Source organism: Crocodylus porosus, unplaced genomic scaffold (genome assembly GCF_001723895.1).
Source record: "Crocodylus porosus isolate Cpor-Errol unplaced genomic scaffold, CroPor_comp1, whole genome shotgun sequence".
NCBI classification, from domain to species: Eukaryota; Metazoa; Chordata; order Crocodylia; family Crocodylidae; genus Crocodylus; species Crocodylus porosus.
This window is the reverse complement of record NW_017728942.1, coordinates 8,793,270-8,816,207: the sequence shown is the minus strand read 5'-3', so window position 1 is coordinate 8,816,207 and position 22,938 is coordinate 8,793,270. Positions and strand designations below refer to the sequence as shown.

General features: G+C 46.9%; 1 protein-coding gene across 1 annotated transcript in view; it reads right to left on the bottom strand.

Moving 5' to 3' along the window:
- Nucleotides 1–22,938, bottom strand: part of COL9A3 (collagen type IX alpha 3 chain) — a 61,873-nt gene that overhangs the window by 15,969 nt on the left and 22,966 nt on the right. Inside the window, exons 6-23 of the mRNA XM_019548235.1 lie at nt 22,263–22,298; nt 20,858–20,881; nt 20,254–20,307; nt 19,347–19,400; nt 18,334–18,375; nt 16,954–17,010; nt 14,903–14,956; nt 14,203–14,256; nt 13,547–13,600; nt 12,838–12,891; nt 11,430–11,483; nt 10,141–10,194; nt 9,290–9,343; nt 8,113–8,166; nt 7,525–7,569; nt 6,448–6,501; nt 5,568–5,621; nt 859–912 (exon numbers count right to left, since the gene is read on the bottom strand). Of these exons, the coding sequence (XP_019403780.1) occupies nt 859–912; nt 5,568–5,621; nt 6,448–6,501; nt 7,525–7,569; nt 8,113–8,166; nt 9,290–9,343; nt 10,141–10,194; nt 11,430–11,483; nt 12,838–12,891; nt 13,547–13,600; nt 14,203–14,256; nt 14,903–14,956; nt 16,954–17,010; nt 18,334–18,375; nt 19,347–19,400; nt 20,254–20,307; nt 20,858–20,881; nt 22,263–22,298 (906 nt within the window). The remainder of the gene's footprint in view (nt 1–858; nt 913–5,567; nt 5,622–6,447; nt 6,502–7,524; nt 7,570–8,112; nt 8,167–9,289; nt 9,344–10,140; nt 10,195–11,429; nt 11,484–12,837; nt 12,892–13,546; nt 13,601–14,202; nt 14,257–14,902; nt 14,957–16,953; nt 17,011–18,333; nt 18,376–19,346; nt 19,401–20,253; nt 20,308–20,857; nt 20,882–22,262; nt 22,299–22,938) is intronic.

The window sequence follows — 22,938 nt, the reverse complement described above, 5'->3', positions numbered from 1 at the left end:
CTTTTTTCTTCTCCCTTCTTCCAAGCAAGGCTATCAGCCTGCTCTCTGCCCCCGATCCCAGCACAGCTCATCTTCTTCCAGCTGCTTATTATTCTTGCTTGCCCTGCACTGTCTCTACGGCCCTACCTCCTGCAGGAAGCATCGCGGAGGTCCTCAGCCCATTCATTACAGATGCTGCTTATCCAAACTAGACAAAGCCATGTCGTTAGAAGCAATGGACCCCAAGCCTGGGCTTCAGGAAGCAACCGAACTTCAATCCAGCAACACGGGGCTTTTGCCAGAGAAGCTGATTCCAGCCCAGGCACTTTGCCAGTACGACGTTGACTTCCAGCCCAGGTTGCACACCTCATCATGCCCCTGGAGGACATAGTAATGCCAGGGCAAGTTTGGACTGTGCCCCCAGTCTGAGTGAAGTTTTGGGCAGTGGTTGCATCCTACTTCCTTAGGGGTAAAAAAAGGTCCCAGGGTCACAAAGGGGAAAGGACACTTAAGACAGTGGGGCTGGGACTGTTCAGGTAAAGGATAAGCTGTAGTCAGGCAGCTTCCCTCTTTATTTGTTAGATGATGATCTTCCAAGGTCCCTTCCAGCCCTAATGTCTAATGCCTAATGCCTATGTCTATGTCTATGAATGTGGCTTCACTTGCTACAGGCAGCACAACAGGCTTATTGGCTGCTCTTGTTCTTTTGCTATTGTCTCGTATTACTGAGGGTGCAACTGGATCCTGATTAAATGAAATCTGTTTATGTCCTAATTTGTCACTACCCCCCAATTATCCTTCCCAGAGGCTTTCAGGGAAAACACCAGCCTCTTGTTAACAGGATGTGTATTAAACTACCTTAATTGCTAGTTGACTGACCTGAAAGCCTCTGACACCTGGGACTCCCATTGGGCCTTGAAGGCCAAGTGCTCCCTGCAAAAGAGAAGAATAAGAATCGTTAAGAAAGATCGTTCAAGCCCAATGAAGTCATGAATACAGTTAAATTGGTTTTGTTCTAATGAGGAGGAAGCCTGCAAAACCCATACTCCAGAGCAGGCTTCCCACCAGCCTCGAGGCTGAACAGCTGTTATGGCACTGCTTATTTGATCTCTCTGTTGTCACCCGGAATGACAACGATTATTTCTGTTGTATTTAATGCTTAGGCTCATTAATAATGCAAGAGACTAGTGGCCATGCCTAGGGATAAGTATGAGGTAAGTGCTATGGATGCTTTCCGCATACACCCTTGTCATCGCCGGTCTCATCCAACACAGCCCTGCCATTCATCCTCAACACGGTCTGCTCAGACTCCGGTTCAACAAGGCGTTTAAGCATGCGATTAAACCCACTGAAACGAGGTGGGTTCCCACCACTCACAACCACCTAAATGGTGCTTTTGGGATGAATGCATCTCCCCTGGAGATTTCTGAATTGCTTAAGTGTAGCGGATCAGATCTTAAAAATATGCATTTCAACAGTTGTTATTTTTATTCTCTGGCAGTCGCTGTTCAAGAGATCATTCAAAGTCAGGGGAAAATTGGATGCCAAAGATAAATGCTTTTGCAACACTCTCAATTCCCAGCCCACTCCCCCCTTTTGCAGCTGAAGGCCTTTGCTGGCCCTGCCCTGTTCTAGCTGGGAAGGAGGGGTTTCAGGGAGAAGAAACAGTAGATGGAGTTGCTTTGAACTCCAAAACAACTTCATCATGTGGGCATAATTGTATGCAGGGGAAGGAAGTTAATTGAGTCACTGAACTGTTTTTCAACTCTGAGTTGTCAGATGAAGTTAGGCAGAAAACTGGCAGTTATAGAAACAGGCTGTGCGGGCTGGGGTTTTGAAAATCCACTGCCAGCTTTCAAAGAAAGGGGCTGGGGGCCTTGTGCAGCCCCTCTGAAAGGCAGGTAGGATGAGGTCCGTGGAGTGCAGCCAGCCCTGTGAAATGCTCACATGCAGCTGTCACGGGGGTTGCGTTTGCACGTGACAGCCTGGCCATTGCACCCCCTGCCGCAACGTACATGCAAATGGCACAATCGGCACCTGCAACCGTTTCCTGTTTGCTCCCAGTGTTTTAACAAGACTGGTAGAAAATGATCGTTTCCTTTCAAGAGCCTCTGATATAGTCCCCTGAGGAAAAGCCACACACCTAAACCTTGGGCAACATTTCAAAAGCCCTGAAGTGACTAAGGAGCCTAAGTCCCATGTTCAAAGTAACTTGGGCGCTTCAGGGCCCTGCCACGGATTTACAAGCTAGCAGGGCAACATCGCAGTAGGGCCCTGAAACCAAAGCTTTGCGCAGGGCTCCCAAAAGGGCTCCTGGCTGTGGAGCCTGAGACATCCCGACTGTTGAGAAGTCCCTTTAGAAAGGGAGACTCAGACCCACAAGCCACTGAACTCAAATTTCTGAAAGCCCCTAGGCTCAGTGGCTTTCAAGCTTGTTTCATTTGCAGACCCCTAAAAATTTTGAACGGCGGTGCGGACCACCTTTGAATGGTCAGTGTGAGTATTCGCACACCTTTGATTGATCGCTGTCACCTTTTGTGGACCCCTTAGACATAATCTGTGGACCCCCAGGTGCCCATGAACCACAGGTTGAAAACCACTGCCTTAGCTCAACCTGTGCACCATGTGCTTGTCCAAATATTGCTGTTTGCTTAGGTAGCAAGACACCCTTAAAGCAACCCAGCCCATGGTTACATGTGCTAGAGGTCAAGCAATGATTTTTTTTCCCCACCTTGAGCACATAGTATACAAGTCATAGTTGCACACTAACATTATATAAGCAGCAACTGCATTTAAATGAGAGCTATGCTGGCGGGGTGGAGAACTAGTCTTAGTCCCAGACTGTGGCAAGAGCATGGGTGCAAGCCAGACTTTAAGCACATGAGTAATCCTACTGGAACCAACAAGGGGTTGTGTGAACATGGGCCTGTTTTAGCCAACAGGCACCCAGGTTGTAGTCAGTAGAAATATTCACGTGCTTAAATTTGGGTACATCATCTTCTTCACTACAGCCCCGGAGAACATAAAGTTCACGTTGGCTGCAAGTTGTTTTTCATTTCAGTAGTCTAGCATCACTTTCTGAATAACGGCTTTCCCAATTCAGGCACATGGCGATTCAGTCTGTATTTCTCAAGATAAAATGAATGGGAGGATAAAGCAGCCATCTGACAATAACACTTCTCTTCCATTACACAACCGAGGCAGAGAGAGTGAAGGTCGTGTCTTGGATGACGTGCTGCCATGAGCGGCAGCTGTTGGGACTGCAGGGCAGCCATGTCTGCAGTTACTCAGCGATTTCAAGTCATGTTAACTCACTTCACAACAAAATAAAATAAAATAAAATAAAAACAATCCATGTTTCTACCTGCCAGGCTTGCATCCTCACTTTGGCATCTGAATGCCCGGTTGTGTTTTACTGATTCATGGAGCAGCAACAATAAGAAAGAGTCCGGTGCAGATACGAGACTTACACTGGAATCCAGTGCCACCTCCCTTGCCCGAGTCAGCTCTGCAGGGCTCCTAAGTACAATTAATACTTCATTTTTTAAAGGGAGCAGATATGAAGCAGAATAAGGAGCAGATATGAACTGGAATAACACCTAGTTAAGCAAACCAGTGCCAGGGTCACTCAGCCACGCAACTACCTCCATGAGATGTTTTCTCTCCGCTTTCATTTTCTGGCTTTTCCATATAACTCTGTTACTTGCCCTCCCAACTGTTTTGTGAACGATGCTTTACTAAATAAAGTGTTGAGCTGGAAATTATTTCCTGCTAATGCTTTTAATTCTGATGGCTATTAAGTACCTGGAATAATGGCACTGAAGCCGATAGAGTTACTCAGGATCATAGTTATCAGCAAAAACCCCCGATTGTAGAGAACCATCAATCCTTCTGGATCATGGCGCATGCGTAAGAGGTCACCAGGAGATTTGATGCATACACCTAGGCAGGAGCATGGAGGCTGCCCAGATCCATCACCCCCTCTTTAGCTGTTTGAGGGAATCCAAAGGCCAAGTGAGGTCAAGACATTGAGCTCCTGAATAGCTATATGCACATTGAGGAATCAAACCTGGGTCGCCCGCATAGCGGGCAAGATTTCTACCACTGAACCGCAACAGCAGGTAAAACCCTCTTACTGACACACTTATACCACTGTGACCCTTGCTTAAAACCATTTCATTTCAGTTGGGAATTTACTGACACAAATTAACCAGAACGGCTTAAGCTACTGGCACACCTACCTTCAGCATTTGCACGAGTTTAATTTGATCAGCTCTTAAGGATGTGGACACACAGTGTAAAAGGGGACAGGGCATTACCGTGTACCAGTAGCCCACATGAACGCTTTGATCCCGTGGTAAATTGAAGGATTAACCTCATTAACCCACTTGACTTTTCTAGCAGAGACAAGGCCTGAGATGAGATTTGACCTACTGTCTTCTTTACGCCTGTCTTACTATGAAATCCTGAGGACCTAAAACAATGTTTTTGGGGTTTGTTTGGTTTTTTTTTAATTTCTAAGGTTTATTTCCCCCTCTGCAGATATCTACTGAACAAAGTCATTCAGAACAATAAATCATTGGACTGCTCAATTCTTCCAAGCGGCACACTGCAGAAATCATGGTAGACTGACTGTAGGCTTCCCGATTTCAAAATGAGATAAAAAACCCTGGAAGGATGGGTCCAGCCACAACCCTCATAGCACTCGTTGGGTACAGCAGGAAAACGGATGGTTTCATATTGTGAACAAAATCTGTTCTTTATTTTACCGTATGATGCTCGGACCTGGTGGGCAGCTATTTAATTACTTTTGGATTCCCTCTGCATCACTGTGTACATGGCTCTTTATTCCCTGTTCTCTGAGATAATGATGAGAATGGATAGGAGGAATACTGCTGTGGACTGGAGATGCTTTTAACCAGAAACTGTAACAATTCCTTGGTTTATCGGGTAATAGTTGGCAGGGGATGGAGCGGGGTGACCAAGGGGTTACAGCGGTGGAAGCATCTGCAGTGTCATTTCATGGCGGCTCACACTGACATTTGCTTCTTTGGCAAATGTTATGATGCAAACAAATACCCTAAATGCAGCTTGCTCCGAAACAACCAGCCCAACCTGGCTCTGCATCACAGTGTGGCCAAATGGGGATAACAGTGAGGGCAAGGAGCATATATGCCAATCTTTTGACACAGGGGTTCACAATATCGAGCCTGTCACTACACCAGGGGATCTGTACAGTTCCAGGGTTTGCTCTCAGTATTTTCTACAAGGACAGGGAGAACAGCACGTCAAAGGAAAGATTTCCTGCTTAGCGTGCTAGGAGTGGCTTAAGGGTCAGTCATATTGAGGAAAGGAGTGGGGGAAATGTCTCTTGTTATCTAGAAAGTGCTGATGGTTCAAGCTGCTTCCATGTAGTGGAAGGCAATGGAGACAGCAGAATCGGGCCCACCTCCAGTAGATTAAATTCTCTGCCATCCATGCTACAGCAGCAGGGCACACTGCTTTCTGGCTTAGCTGGATGTCACCTCTGATCACAGGGCTGGGTTTTCAGGCCACACAATACTTTCAAGCAGTAGCGTCCTACTTACAGATGATCCTCGCGGTCCAGACTCGCCTCTCTCTCCGGGGATGCCGGGATCACCCTGTCAACACCACCAGAAAGTCATTGTGCTGTTCTTCGGCATCAACTCCAGCCTTCCCAACCCCACCGCAACACCGTGGATGCATCTACATGTTCATTAATGCACCGTGGTTACAGCGCCTTAAGTTTAGTATCTGTAATAACAGGGACTAACTGAATGCACAGCACTTGGTGCTACTGTTCAGTGCACAGGTTTTTTTGTGATGCTAATGTGCAGTAAACTAATTCAGCTGTGCATTAGCGTGTTAGCGTGGTGTTTGCCAGGCCGTGCTAATGCATAGTAGAATTTGTCTACTGCGCATTTAGTGTCTTGTGTAGACGTGCCCCACTGCACAGAGGCTGCACTCATATCACACTTGGCTTACCTTTCATGTTCATTGACCTTTAAACAACAGCAAGACTTAGCTGTTGACTGGGAAGCAGATCTCAGAACCCTTTACTAAGGAGCCCACTGCTGTGTACAGCTAGGAAAACTGAGGCACAGACAGGTGCATGCTGTGCCTAAAAGCCCCCAGCAGGTCTCCAGAGTCCCAGTCCCATGTGCTGATCACTAAGCCATGCACCTGCCCTAGCGTGGCCTGCTTCTTCCCATTGCAGTACGGCAGGTGGTATTTGTACATGGTCATTGCTGTAGACCTGTGACCCACATCACGCTGCCCAGAGAACAGTCACATCACAGCAAAGATTTCCACCGACACAAGTGCTTATTACAGATACTCCAAGCTCTGCTGCTCCAGAGAAGCAGCGTGTGAGCTGAAGCTCAGTGCTGTCATTTAAAAAGCATTCACGGAGGTTGTGATATCCAAGAAAATTGATGAGATACGTACAGGGATACCTGGCTCGCCAGACGGACCCGCCTCTCCCATTTCTCCAGGGCTACCCTGTAGGAGGGGACACAAACACTCAGCAAGGACACAACTCCACAGTCATTTCTGTCATTTCTCAAGGAAGCAGATGGAAAGAGAGGATGAAATTAAAGTCTTACTGGGGGGGGATAACAAAGCACATTTGAAAACTATAAAGAGAAGACTCCAGCTAATGTAGACCTCTGCAGAAGAGTCATGCTTTAGCCCACATGCCGGGACCTGCAGTACATTATATCAAACCACACGCTGGCTAAAGACATTTCCTCCTGGCCTAGCCAGTGATCAACAGGTACCCTGAAGCATGAGGACTAGTAACCCTGGTATCCATGAAATTATGAAGAGGCAAATGCTGAGATAGAAGATTGAAAGGAAGGAACAGACAAGACAAGCACCTTTTAATAGGCTGTTTGAAACCCCCCTTCATCTAACGTTGCTGAGGGCCAGCCTGGTGACTCCAGGGGCAGGGCGACACGCGCTGCATAAAGCTGTGCAGTAGTTTATCTTGAAGGGATTCTCAGTATAGATTCCCTTGGAGCATCATGTTATACACACTGAGGGGGATCTGCCTTAGTACGGGACTTTGGCAGCAGAGAAGTCACCATTAGGCTCTTTTGGGGTCCTTTGAATTCAATCCAAGGGACCATCTGTCTTGTGGCATCTGCACACAGCTAAACGTGCCCGTGCTCCCTTTCTTGGGTATTTACCTTCATGTTAAATCCCTGGAGATTCACCTACTTTTGCATTTCCTCAAAGATCTTTAAAATGTCTTTTGAGGAATAGCTGAAACAGAAGCTCAAGTCAAGCCAGGAGGATGCCCGCTGCATTTGGGTGATTGCTCAAGAGGTGATCCAGACACATCAGGTGCAAGAAGAAATGCAAGCCCTGACTCTTGCAAGCACTCATGCAAGTGCACAGATTTCAAGGAGACCGCTCTGGCACTGTTGGTGTTGCAGGATGGGAGCCTAAAGTTGCAGTGCACTAGGGTGACCCAGTTAGCATTTTCCCAGGCAAAACTAATCATGAATAACATTCACTTACTGGCTCACCCTTTGGGCCTTTGATACCTGCTTTTCCAGGTAATCCCTGGAATAAAAAAACCAAAACGAAATTTGAAGTCAGAATACCTAGATCTGGCACAGAATAACATTCACTGCTTCCTGTCTCATTCAACATAGGTGGGGGCCCAATTTGCATAAAGCTGTAGCAGACATAAAGGCATTTCTATTACAGACACTTTCCAGTCTGCAAATGATGGGGAAAATTACTGTTTCATTCATCATCCCAAGAGCTAATCCCAGTCCACAGATAAGTACCTAATGATACTCCTAACATTTTCCTCTTTATTTTAGGGGGGGGTTTTTATGAATGCAGGCCAAAGCTTTTGGACCCAACTCCTTACCAGGATATCTGCCTCTCCCCAGCTAATACATCCCAAATGTGTTTCCAGTCTGTATGATGAACTGTGTCGAGACACACTGTTATTGTTCTCCCTTGGTGTTATGGGAAGATAATATTACCCAGTGCCTTAAACCTTTGCAATGCCTTCAGAGACCAGGTGGGAAACACCAGATCTCTTGTTCCCCAGCTCAGTCACCTCCTTTATGGCAGTGACGCTGCAATACTCACGGGAAGTCCATTTGGCCCCTTCTCCCCAGGCACTCCCATGCGGGCAGTATCACCCTGCGGAGATCAACAGGTCAAGAGAGACAGTCTAATGTAGGAAGTAAGTTGATACTATTAGGAAACAGGTGTGTTTGGAGCAGGATTTGTCCTTCCTCATGATTTATAGAATCGAGAGGAGCACGTATCATTTTGATTTTGAATCCACTCGGAGCTGCGGTAACTCCTGCTGGGGAAAAAAAGCCCCCAGTCTTCTTTTATTCTATCACTATACTGAAAGTCACTCCAAACCTTCAGAAATTTGAGGTCAGTCTGTAAGGTTGGACACTTTGGACTGGAGTCTCCTGTTTCACTTTAGTTCAGCTTCACTCAGTTGTTTCAGATTTGTATGACTATTTGTGAGATCAGATTCAGGTCTAAAATTACTCACTGAAGCTTTTGATTTAGGGCCTAATTTTAAAGTGAGACACCTGAGTATAAATCAATGGGGAAAAATATCCCCCACTCAGCTGAAATCAATGCCGTTACAAAGGAGTATCAAAGGAGTATTAAATGATCAGTAAGGCACTTCTCAAACATGCCAGGACTAATGTCAACAGAAGCATGCCTGCAAAAACACATGCATTTATTGTGTCTGCATAAAATGTGGGTGCAAATGAGTGGGCAATTAAAGATGCAAAAAGGGTGATTGTACAAGACAGTGCCTGTTTGCACACAAAGCCTCAGACTTCAAAAGCAGCTGGCTAGGTACCCAACTCACCTGGACCATCAATGGGTGTCCAACTCATTTAGGAGCTTCAAATTCCCATTCACAGCTTTCTACTTTGAAGGATCTCACTTTATTTCCCCCAAGTCAAGATGTCCACTTTTCTCTGGATCCTCAGTCATGTCATGCCCTCCTTTAAAAATCTGAATCCTAAATTGGCACCATAACACTTAATATTACTTTCCCCAAAAGTGGTTAGAGTGAAAGGATTTGTATTTGCCTATTTATTTTATATCATGGGGACAAGGAATGATCCTTCTGAATAACTTTATTCTATACTATACTTAGTAACACCACAGAAAAAGCTCACCTTGAACCAAAACCTTGCAAAATCTGCTCTTTTTTGAGCAGAGCAACAAGCTTATGAAAGCAACCAAAGTTTTTCTGTGCATGGTGTTTAAGTAGGATTTTACAAACCTTCTCACCATCGAGTCCGAGACTTCCATCTCGACCATCTTTCCCAGGTATACCCTGAAAACACATGCAATGCAGAATAAGCATGTGACAAAGCACAACACAAAGGTCCCAAAACACATAAGGATGGATCAATATTTCAGGAATGAATTATGAAATCCCTTTTATTGGTTCCTCAGAACCCAATACTGGTTTAAGGTTCCATCAATTTTCCATAGACTAGTCTGCACCATGTAGTCTTAACAAAAATATAAGTTCCAGAGCATAGAAGTTCAATCCAGATCTTACTTGCGGGAAAACAGATCTTACAAATTTTTCAGTTAAAACTGAATTTCAGATAACTGATGGTGACATTTCAAATTTGATAAAGGAAGCAATAAAAAAGCTATTTTATTAAAATGCTTTAAGAATGACAATTTAAATTGCATAGCCCTTAAATGAAGGCATAAACTTCTGCCATAGCTGACCCTATATCTGCTTTTTTTACTTGAAAGCATAGGTGTAAGTGGATGGTCAGACTAGGCTGACTTCAATGCTTTCAGGGAGTTGGTGGACAAGCACTCCCCCCCCTGCTCCCCCACTCCGCAGCTATAAGAGGCCAAATTTCAGTCTCACTGAAGCTGGACAGAGATCTGCCATTGCTTGCAACAGAACCAGGATATGGCCTAGAAGGGTTGCAGCGATGGGCTGAGGTGTAGGTTACCTGCAGGTAAGGTGCAGGTGCAAGATAATATCTATCTTGGTGCAGAAACCATGTCGAAACAGGAATGGAGGGCATCTCTCCTATCATTACCTGTACAGTCATGGCATGAAGAAGGTAACCGAGAGACTTGTACTGTTAAAGGTTGACTTACAGGGTCTCCTATGGGTCCCTGGGTTCCTGACGTTCCCTTTGGACCAGGTCTACCCTGGAAACAAACAAGTAACATATGACCCAGTACTGAAGGTATCAGGAGGAACAGCCCCAGAGCAGAGCAGTAAACTACAGCGATGTGCAAACCCCAGGGGCTGGCTTGACTCAGGATGTGTTTGACCTTAACTTGTCTAGAGATGCATGACTAGCTCCCCTGGAGCATCAGATCTACAAAAGCTGTAGCGTGCTCATCATTACTCAGCACTAGCAGCTTGACCCAACACAGACAGAAGTCACTGGGTATATATATATTCCCAGTGATTTTGATACAAGTTGAATTAAGCTGCAAGGATGGAGGCTTTTGTAGAAGCATTTAAGCACTGCTTGTTCAGTCGTCCAATGCCTACAAGTGGGCACATCCCCTTTTCCAAAGGAAGGCCGACACTTTAGCTTAAATTACTTAACAAGAATTATATTTTCAAATGCAGCCTCTAAATTTAGTCCTGCCATTGCTTTTAAGGATCTTAGGTGTGGAGAGATGAACAAATTATACTGAGTTAAAAGTTGGGGTCAGGTGGGACCTATCAGATATCTTCCACTCTGCAGTAACTGCTTCATGTGTCCACTCCTATCCCATGGCAAGTGAAAGCTAATCCAGGGCAGTTTGCTCCCAACTGCTGTGGTAGTCCAGGAGGTATGGCAAGAGGCAAGAATACTTGTGGGTGATATCTTTTTTGGGACTACCTGTATGGTTGGCACAGACACGGACAAGCTATTGGGTATCACAGCGCCCTTCCTGAGGCCTCTCTTCTTGCTTATCTTAAATACTGTGATTGCTTTGCGCATCTCCAATGGTATCAATTCATTGATCCCCAGTAGGGATCATTCTCCCATTTCACTAATGGGGAAACTGAAATACAGACACATTTGATAATTTGCCAAAGGACACAAAAGCCACGCATGTCTATGATAGATATATTGTGCTCTGCAGCAGCATCCTCTAGTACCCTGCACTGCTTCTGGCAGGTTGCTTCCTTAACTAGCTGGTGCATGATTGTGTCCACATGGCACCAGGGCTGGCTGGGTGATGTGGCATGAGGACAGGCTAATTGGCACTCCTGTCCATTACTGCCTCTTCTCCAGAGACACAAAGACTCTCCACCTGGAGAAGCCTTCTTTGCACCAGACCAGCCACTAAGACAGACCAGCTGAGCTCCCACTACACTATTAACAAACCCTTCCAATGGCCAGTCAGTGTTTTTAGTAAAAGGAGTGTTTTATTGCACTTACGGTATCCCCTTTAGGCCCTCGAAATCCTTGAGGCCCTCTTACTCCTCGGTCTCCCTGTAATGACCAAAGAAAAACCATTAACCATCTCTGGCTCGATGAGACAGCCTGACATTTCTAGAGCATGAGACTCTCCCCCACCCCCTTTCCTAAGAGCCGCTCTCTGGAATTGGCACTGTCGGGGTTGAAGGATGCACATTAAAGGCTGCTGTGGGTCCTCAGTTACACTCTGCAATGCCTTACATATGGATGTATGGCACTTGAGGCTCTGATAACAATCCCGCAGGGCAGGGACTCCCTCTCATCCTTAACGCCTTGGAAGTACTTTGTTAAATAAATAGAGCAGGGCAGATTTCAGCAGGCATGTCCGGGAGCCTGGCTGCAGTAATGATACGCCTGTTTGCTCAGGGTGAATGCCATCCATTGCACCGAGGGCTGTGGGAAGCTGACCACAGTAGTGGGCATTGAGGACTTGGTATCCAGGGCCCCTGCATCCACCATGCAAGGTACAAATGACACAGGAGCCATAGTGCAGAGGTTTGGGGGCAAGGTAGAGAAAAGTGGCGAGAGTGTTTATGGGGTTCACAATCCGTGACTCCATTGAGCTTATATCCCACAATAGGGACTGACAATTGGACAGTTTATTAAGGGCCCAATGTTATATGCTGGGTGCATCCTATACCCCAGCAAGTGCATGATGGATCTTGTGCACACGTTCCATCACCCAGGATTCATGCAAAGGGAGTGAATCGCACCTTAGCCGTAGAGCAAAATATCATAGCCCATCTTCTAGGCTGGGACCTAAGTCTGTTTTAGAGCTGTGGGGCCGGGGACCACAGAATAGCATCCACAGCACTTTCTCTACAACTTCCTCTTCCTGAGCAGAACATCTGCCTGTGGGCAATGCAGCAAACTTCCCCTTCCCTTCCCGAGTTTCTGCCCATATCAAGTGAGGCAGAGAAGGGTGAACTATAGGAGGGCACTGACCTTTTTAAGGTAGAATTAGGGCGTGTGCGTGGTGGGGAGAAGAAACTGAAACCTAGGACACAGAAGAGGATGCAGCTCTTTGTGGAGGGGAGAGAAGGAGCTAAGGTGATCAAGTGAAAGATGGGAGCGCTCTCAGTCAGGGACTAGGCGGGCCATTAGGAAGTGTCAGTGTGCACACATCTGGCTTTGCAAGTGATAAGATGATGCGGTGCGCGTGCAATATTTCCGGGGCAATATTGGAGTAGTTCCCACTAGGGATTGTGTGATGTAGCTGTGGCAGCAGTATGGCACTAGGGGTGATGACTCAGGGGTTCCCTTCGAGTCCTACGATCCCACACTGGCCCCTGGCATGGCGAGAACAAACATTAAAGGTTCAAAAATGACACCGTGGGACAGGACTGCAGGGTGTGAGATGGATACGTACAGCTTTCCCTGGAGGTCCTGGCACTCCTGGTGGCCCCCGGAAACCAATATCTCCCTGAAAACAGCAAGACCTTGTTAAAATACGCCATCAGAGCTTTCCTAGACTAGACGCCGAACCGCATCCCTTGCTGACTTACTGACAAGGCGAGCAAGCAGGCATGAAGCTGAAAAGGACCAAATGCTTCACGGCATAGAGGATGAAACCCAGATAGGTTCTTTGCCATCCTCTCCTTGACAAACTCAGAGCACTCATAGCCTTGGTGGTGCATCTGTCCCTACAGAAAGGCTCCACTGTTTAGCCCCCAAGTCGATAGCCTTGGGACTAGATAGCTGTACTGCTCAGTAAGGGCCTAATCCTGTGATGAAGTTGACGGTGAAAGCCTGGACTGTACAGCACCAGAAGCTATAGGGAAATGCCGTGTCCTTCCAATGGTCCTTCAGCTTTTGCTTGGAAGAAGACGCAAGTGGCATCATGTCAAATGGCTGAGCCCTCTGCAAAGCTCATTACCATCTCCCTCTCCTGGCAGGGCATCTGCTTGGCCCCTCTGTTTGGAGCATGTCCTGAATGCTGGGAGTGCCACAGATTTCACTCGGGGTGCCCTGTATGGAGGGGGTGCCCTCCCCTCTGGTGCTCCTTGGTGCTCCCCTAACACTGCCCGCTGCATGGATTTAACAAGGGGGAACATCTGGAGGAGGTGCTCATTACTTACCCTGTCCCCAGCCGGACCCACTGGCCCTGCGAGGCCCCTTAACCCTCTCGGCCCCTGGAATAGAAAAGCCCTCAGTTACAACCACTTGTGAAAACAGAGTCACAGAGAATGAGGGTGGAAGGGACCGCAGGAGGTCACATCTCGTTCAGCCCCCTGCTCAATGGTGAAGAAGCTAAAAACACCCCAAAAAACCCCTGGTAAGCAGTGACGAGCCAACACAAGTGGGATTCTCATAAGGCCAGATCCTGCTCTCACGCTCAGGGACCTCCCGCAGGGGACAGCACTCAGAGACTGCACCCAGGTATGTGCCGTGGCTTTCCAGCTGCAACTGGGGGACAGAGATGGGGCAGACAGTAGGTCTCACGTCAGCGTTTCCAGGCATGGATGGCAGTGCTGAGGGGCCAAATCAAGCCCAGTGAAATCAGTGGGAGCCTTCCCATTGACCTCAACTATCATCAGAGCAGGGTCTCGGCACAGCCTCATACGCTAGTGCTTACATGAGTAAAGGTCACTAGGACTTGAACCCAGAGCTGTCTAGCTCAGAGCTGCGAAGGCAGCAGAAAAAACCCACCGCAGACAGCCCAGTTTCACACCACAAGCCGGGGTGACTATCGCAGGTGCAACGCTACTGATTGGGCTGGAAAGGTAGATGTTACCTGCAGGCCAACGGCGCCTGGAATACCTGGAGGACCTGGAGGGCCAGGAGATCCCTAAGGACAGGAAACAGAAGGGAATTAGAGATGTTCCAGTGAACTGCTGCCCTGCACCCTTGGATTGACCCCCCGGGCATCTTCTCCACCTAAGCATCCTTGCAAATCGTTCCCCCACCCCCATGCATTGTGTGGCCTCAAGCTTTGCTGCATGCAATTTCTTCCATGTCACAGAAGTGGTTGGCCAGGCCACGGACATGACTAACTGCTCAACTTTTGTGCTCAGTACAGGTTTTATTTATGAGTTGCCAACAACACGTGCAAAGTTGCAGCAGCCGTTTTAGTTGTGAACATCTCTGATCACAGGAATGAGTAATCTTCTTGCACTGGAATAGTCTCGTAGACATAAAAATCAGAGTAATGGAGGCCAGTGATGCCTGCTCTTTAATCCACACCTCAAGTGTGAACCGAGGATCTTAGGACTGGAGCAGTCCCCATGGACATCGAATCCAGTCCCCTGCTATTGCAAGTATCCTATTATTCCACCCCCAATCCCATACTAAGCTTCCCCTTTCTGTCCAACCAATGCCCAGTTTGTCCTTCCATCTTCAGAGAAATTCCTTAGTCTATGCTTTTCAAGAGGAAAAGAATATATATATATTGATATATATATATAGATATATGTATATAAAATTTGGAGGTTTACCTTCTCACCATCTTTCCCCATTTCTCCAGGCTCCCCTTTGTGACCTGTATGCCCCTGCAAATAAAACCAAGAATGAGAGCAGTCTTCATCTTGCCTTGTTGCAGTTGAATTTGTATTAGACCAACTCAGGATATGAAGAGAGGCAGGGAACAGACTGAACTCAGGGGGAGGGGGTTGGTACCTCTGCTGTGTAGCATTATTCCTTTCTTCATGCATGGAAGTTGCATGTTGGACACAACACACTCTCCTCCACAGGAAGCTTGGTACCAAAGTTTGCAATGAGGAAAAGGGGTCTCAAGAAATGCCTAAGTCCCATTTTCAAAACTAACTTGCAATGAGAATTTAACCCCTACATGTCAAAGGAATGAACTGGCAAAAGCATCTTTTGACTTTGAGCTCTAAGTCTGAGACCCTTTTGAAAATTTTACCCCACACTTTTAATGCTCTAATATTGTTTAGACGATCACCTGTACCTTATTTTTATACCCACTGGAGAGAACCCATCAGGCTTCCAATGAAGCCCAGATGGAGCTGGACAGTCTTAATATACAGGCCTGACACACTGCTTTCTCAAACCCTTACTACTATCTTGATGACAGCCTATACTGATTTTAGTGCTAGTGGGTAAAACTTCCCGCCGGTGCAGAAGGTCAGTACAGGGTGGAGGCAGCACCATGTTCTAGTCTCCCGAGCTTTCTACTTCATAGGCCTTGACGGTCACCCGCTGGAACGAGTCAGTTCCCAAGTAGTAGCTGTGCATGACCCTACTGCTAACAAGGATTCAGCTCTGAAAAGGGAAGAGCATTCCTTCAAAGGGCTGAATCTGAGGGATGGGAAGGTTGAAGGCAACCACCGTTTCCCACGTGCATTGTACAGGACAGTGCTGTGCCAAGCCCACTGCATCTGCCTCATGCCTGCTGGTTCCTGGTCCAGAAGCTGTGCAGCCACCAACAAACATGCTTCACTCAAAGGCAAAGCTTACCAGTCTGTTCACAGTGCCATACTATGGTGGCTGGACTTGTTCGAGCTTGGGAGCTAGCTCGCATGGAGCAGAGCCACTGTCTCTCAGCATGGCAGTGCCTTGTGCACGAGGACGTACCCTACCGCTGCTAAGTCCTGCTGCAATGATTGCAGAGCAGCTCGCTGAGAAGCTGACTTCAGTCCTACTCCCAGCTAGCCACTACACAAACACCTGCTGAAATATACATGTGGCCCAGAACCCCTATAGAGGAAATAAGAGATATAGCCACTGAGTACAACTCACTGATCCACAGCACGTTTGAAAATGGGGAGAGGTGTAAAAGAGGGCGTTGTCAGAGCTGACTGTGTAATTTATGGCTTTTTACAAAGAAATATTCATCTCTCTCTGCACTCGTGGCTTCCCTGTGTGCACTGTAGGAACGTGTGACGTGCTCGACTTCTCTGAATACAGCAGGCTGAGGTCCTCAGGACAGCAACAACTTGTTGCCCCAAGACAGCTCTTTCCGACACCGGGGCACAAGGACTGAACCCGCCTCCCGTTCCAGTGGGGACTCACGTGGTGCTTAGTCTTTGAGCTTCCCCTGCACACAGGGGCAACTTGCACTTAGTTCATGTCAATCATTAAATAGCATGAGCATCATTATTCAAAATTACTGCTGATAAACAGTGCCCCCCTCTGCAGCAGAGGCCTGGCTCTGTCCTGCCAAGAGGCCCCAATCCATCCCAGGACTTAGGCATGTGCTTGAACTTCAAGCATAAAAACCTTCCTAGTGATGCTGGGCAGGGACATCTTGCAGGATGAAGCATGAGGCCATGGATCTTCCATGGACGCTAATGGGGAATTCCAGACACAGAGAGCGGGATTAGGGCATGTAGCCTTCATTGCCTCCTTCAAGTGACTGTCAGTGGCAATGTAGGGACAAGTAATATACTCCTACACCTACACCCTACTGGTCTGGATAAAGGAGAATGGTAATTCATGCAGTGTAGTGTGAGCCTGCACCTTGATGTCAGTCTGTGTTACACGTTTGGACTGAGCTCCTTGCACCTGCTGAGAATATTGCTCTTACCTTGAATCCTGGCATCCCTGGGGGACCGGGTGGCCCTGGGGGGCACAGAGCTGGGCACTGCACAAAACAAAAGTTTTTGGTTTATTCAGTACAGCAAATTGGGGTTTGCAGCAAGGTAGGTTCATTGCTATTGAGGGGAAAAGGGGTGACATGTCCATGACAAACCCCGCCCCCCATCTAACGATTTGTCATCTCAATTTTAAAAGGATCCAGACCGGTTCTAATTTCTGGGCACCAGGTTTGTACTGCAAGGTGCTACAATGCAGTTTTGGCCTACATTAGCCAAGATGATTGCAACAAAAAAGAAGAATTGCCTGTGACTTCCTCGCTTCCTAGCGCCAAGGGAGTATTTTCTCAAGTCTGAATTTAGCAGATCGCCTCAGGTTCTTGGAAGCAAAACGTGAGACACAACCGAGCTCAGCATGGATGGGAGACTTAGCTAAACATGAAGAAAACCAACAGCAAGTTCTGGTGCTGTGCATCCCCACTGGAATTTGGAAATGTAATCGTGAAGAAATCAAAAGTCGCATAGGCATTTAACAGGGCTCTACGGCTGCTCCTCTAAAAATCTCTGTGCATCAGTGAATGCAATCCTCCCTCTATTTTTTTTTTTTAATCTCTGAATATCATTCCATAGAAAGGATTTAATTTTCCATTAAATTCGACGGGCTGGCCTAAGTACAAATGACCAAAATGTTATCGTTTTCCATTGTATCGCACACGACTGTTCCATAAGGCAGCACAAACAAACTACAAGTATTTTTTGAATACTCCAATTAGGAAACCAAAGCAGCTGTCATAACAACAGCTGTGAAATCCTGAAAATGTCACTCAACAGCGCTCTTTACTTTAATGCCTGCGCCATTCTGTTGGCATAAAGAAATCAAGACGTTTTCTCAAAATGGAAAGAGCACACAAAGCCCAGGGGAGCAAGGTGCTGCCACCCAGGAAAATAAACAGCAGAGCAGAGCTCACCCTTTTCAGTTTTGCAGTGCAGTTTGGCAGAAAAACCTGTCATAGCTGCCACATGCCAAATCTGTATTTGTTACACCGGTGTGCAAGGAAGCACATGCAAAAATCGACACTAGGGGAGCAAAGAACATCTCTAAGGAAATGACACCGAGCACCTTGCACCAGCAGTAACATTTCTGCATCCTTGAAAGAAGGCGCTAGCAGGCACTCTGATGCATGTGGGTGTCTTTATTCATCTCAAGGACCCCAGGCTTTGAATGAGGTCTCTCTGGTAGGCAGGGTTGGTCTTGCTGGTGTTTGCAGGTTTGGGCCCTTGCACATGCGTATGTTTGCCCCAAATACAGACGTTTAAAATGGTGTGCAAGAGAAGAGAGTGAAAACATTGATGAAACAAAAAGAAACGCCTACCTGAAGGTCTCCACCACCATCCGGGAGAGCCCCGGGCAGCCCCTGTAACCAAGCAAGTTTGGATTCTTAACTATGCCCAAGACAAAGGGCCAAAAGGCAACGTATTTTAGTGACGTGAGCATTTCCTTTGCCTGTACTACCTCTGTAAGCCCCTGTTGGCTAGATCAAGCTCTTTGCACTCATTTCACAGCATAGGGCAGCATTTGTTGCATGGGCTGCCCCACGTCTCACAGGATCAAATTTACCCGTGCACTGCGGGCCAGTACAAAACCAATGGGCCTCTTACCACTTCCAAACATGGACTTAACTCTTGAGAAGATCCCACAAGAGAGTCAGTGGCTGAGGAAGAGAACCCGGGGTCCTGACAAAGGCATGTGCTCTAACCACTATATCCACGTGGTTCTTGTTTGTGGGGGGGAGACGCAAGGAGCAAGCTTTCCAAAGTGCTGCATGTTTTAGCTCAGGGTATAGCACCCCATCTTTTTTGGTACGGAGGTGCCAGGTTCAGTCCCTACCACTGATGACCCCAGGCAAACCCTAAATATTACAAGAATGTAGGATCAGGTATGACACATGCGATGATCAGCCTGGGTTATTGCATTAAAAAAGCCCCATCCCAAGAGGGTGACAGATCTTGCACAAGATCTGGCCAGAACCCTAATATTTTCAAAAGAGATGAAGGAAGAGCCCATGAAAATATGGCCTCTTTTATTATGGGCACGTGGGAGGGAAAACTCATTCCAGGGACTAGTGTGTGCCCTCCATCCACATGCCTTTGCATCTCTCCTGTTGCAACTTGATCAACCAACAGGCAAAAATAAATACTCGCTAGCCTAGGCAATAAGTAGTTACTGCCTTCCTCAAATTCAGGGCTTTTTGCCTGTAGCAAACACACAAGCTTCAAATAAAATGCAAAATGCCCTGCCAGTGGCCTTCAAAGGCAGCAGAAAAAGATCCCAGAGTCGCACCGAGTTTCAGTCCTCACAGTTATTACGCTGGAAATGTCCACTTACTGGAGGTCCTGGTGGCCCTGCTGGTCCCGGGAGTCCTGGAAGACCAGATGGTCCCTAAAAGGATTGAGAAAGAATCAGAAGTTCCCTCCACACCATAGGCACCATACGCTCTCTTGGGAAGAACCCATTTAAAAAGCAAGCCCTGTTCTGCCAACTGATGGAAGCTTTCAATACGAGACCAACGCAGACTGCAGGCATCACGTAAGACATGGATAAGGGAAGGAGGAAGAAAACTAGTTGGTCCTATTAACTACTGGAATGAAAATATGGGAGCGGGGAAGCAAATTGCAGCTGCATATTCTGAATGTGGAGTGAGCTGAAGTGCTGAGGCACCTTTACAGGAGGCCCGAGTTCCTCTTTTTGCAAATGCTTGGCTGTCTGCAGGGACGGCACTGTCTCTGCACATCGAAAGGTCACATTTGCACCTGTGTTTGTGCAGCCCTCAGGGCCGCTACCTCTCATTCACTTGCGGGCACAAAGAAATACGAATGCAAATTCTGTGGGCGTCTGCCCAAGAGAGGCCCTGCTTACAACCCACGACACCCAGTAATGCTCATGCAGGTGATGCCGGTCCCCCATCACAAAGAACGGACACTTGGGTTGCAGGCGCTCCGGTGGCATCAGAGACGGTGACAGCTGAAGTTGGGGCAGTGTCTGGTCTTACGCACCCTCTGGATTTTGGGCACAAAGGGGGCAACAGGTTTGCATCCTTGGGCAGCCCTGGAACATGGCTCAGGCACACACTCATTGCACTAATGGGTGCTTCTCCTGCCGTCCTTTCCACAGAGCAGGCAGGGTGTCAGACACATTATTCTTCCAGGGCAGAGCAAAATACAAGAAACAAGCCCTTCTACATCCCGGACTGCAGGAGAATCAACAAATGGGAAAGAAAGAGTGAGGAACTCACAGGGGGCCCCTGAAATCCATTTCCACCTGGGAGTCCGCTGGGTCCTGGAGGCCCCTGTAAAGCAGAGACGAGAACGTCACACGTGCTGCTACCCAACACCATTCCCAGGGCCAGCAGCAAGTGTTTTGACAGTGCTCATCTTTCCACTCCCTGATCTTGCTCTCAAATAGCCACATGGGCCCTACACAAAGACACGCACACGCTTTACCTGGCTGCATATGCCCTGTTTCCAGGAGCAATGCCATCCTAGGGAACAGGAAGATGCTCCCAACACTCTCCTTACCCCTGGCTAAGGGCAGCTCTGACCTGACCCCAGTGACCCCAGGAAACGTCAGTGCCTGGAAGTTGCAAAGCTGCCATACCCAGGACTGCTCTAAACGGTGCTAGCTGTTGAAACGGTCTTCTCCAGCAGCCCCAAGGATCCCGATGATCATAGAGGTGGCATATGAGCAGCCTGAGCTACAGGGTTTGCTTCTCTGCACAGCGTGGAGGACCTAGGAATGGGGTCTGTGTGTAGGTTTTAGGTAAATTAAAAAAAAAAAAAGGAAAGTAATGGGAAAGCAATAGTTGAGCTGCTTTTTCTGAGAAAGATGCTATTACTTACTGGAGGTCCTGGCAATCCTCTGGCCTGAAAACAAAATGTTAAAACAATGAGATATCATTTAGAAACTGGCTACACAAGCAGATTATTGTTGCAAACCAAAATCTGAACAAAATAAATCAAAACTCTCTTCTTCCCTTTAATGCTCCTATATCTCCATTTACAATTAGAAAGTGGATCTGAAGTTGGCTACTGAATCCTGACAGTATCTCATCTTGTGCATTCCCTTTCCATGGCTGTTGCTCAAGGACTTATTTTCTGCTCTGGACAAAAATGACCTATGCATATGTGAAGGCAGAAATATAGCCTTTGAGGTTTTTTTAACTTGGTTGTCCTTACAGCATTTTTGCTGTTGACAAGCTATTCCTCTTGGCACCGGCCAAAAGTTGGATTAAGAGAAATACGGTATCTTCCCAAGTGCTGATGAAGCTACTACAAGAGAGTTGTAAGTAGAGTCACATCCCAGTCTCAGGTGATGGTGAATCTGCATGAAGTATCAGACTCAACGAGATGTTACACGTGCACGACATAAGCTGTGCTCTTGCCTATTCTGAATCTCACCTACCTGCATCGACATTGTGACACTTGATTATAAGAACTGAAGCCTGCGAAGAGTAAAGGAGTCAAGAAAGATGCACGCTATTTCTACCTGGCTTGCTTGTTCACCTGGCTAAGACACTGCCTAATCAATACCTTGAAAAACACTACTCATTATTTCTTCATTTAAGGAGAAAAGGTTTCTTAACTGCAACAGTTCTGTTGGGAGATTCTCCTTAGATGCCCATTAAGCTCAGCACCAAACCTGTGGCAGTTATTTAGTTGACTATGACATGGATAATGAGCATTTCCCCTCATTCCCGCTGATCCAGATAGCAGAAGTTAAATGTGACCTCCCATTTAACACAGCAATCTAACACGTCCGTACAGGGTTGAGAACAAAGGTTCCATGAACTTTAGAGGACTTAGCGGGCTGAACCTACTGACAGCTCCTTTTGCCTCTTTGGAAATGACATTATTTTACTCCATGAAATACCTGATGAGCCAGTCTTGAGAGCCGTCTGGGTTGCTTTCCAGCACCAGGAAAGCAACAGAAGGATTCCCACTGGTCATTATAATGTTTATAGCCACCTCTAATAATCCACATTTTTTTTTGGTTTAAGTCGGGCTCATACTTTCCTGTGACAATGTGGCTATGCATTTGGAAACTGGCTACGCAAGTAGAAGATCATTGTGCCAAACCAAAACCTGAACAGCATAAATCAAAGCTACCTTGAACACTCCCCTGCTCCCAACTATCTCCATTTACCATTAGAAAGGAGCCTTGCTGCTATGTTACTGTGCAGCATTCTTCGTGCATATTGCTTATCCATGCTAGGTAAGAAATGTCCAAATGCTAAGAGTTACTCACAGCCGATCCAGGGGGCCCTGCAGGTCCCAAAGCGCCCTGTGGGGTTAAAACATCAGAGTGAGTGAGCAGGTAGGTCGCATCAAGAGTCAAACAAGGTCTCTTCCTAGTCCACTTCTTCAGTCCCTCTAGAGCTCTGCAGATCTTGGAGGTTACTTGCCTTTGGGGAAGCTCAAAGAAACCCCATACACATGGAAAAAGCAGACTGAGGTCACACCCATAAGCAAAAAACTTTATTCAGAGACACTTTGACATTTCTGATCACTTCATTGACTCAGGAATGTTTCCCAGATCACAGAGCTGGATGTTCAAAGTTTGGTTTTTTTTCGCCCTCTGTTTGCTTGGAAAATACAATGAACCAAGACTGAAATATAAGACTCTCCTAAGTGAGATTAAATATGAGAATCCACACCTCCTAGCAGCTATGGATTAGTCTGTGAACATGTAGCATCTGTACAGTTAACCTCGTTCATTTGAACTCTCCCATCCCTTCAAGACTTCATGCTGTAGACCTGATGATAGATTTTAAAGTTGCTTTCAGGACTGAGACACAGTTGAACTGAATGTTATTTTTCTGCCAGCAAAGACATTTAATATTTGTGACTTGTGCATTTTCATGACTTCCCTTGAAAAATCCCCCAACCCTTCCGGCGTTATTTCCCTCTAGCTTTTGCTTTCA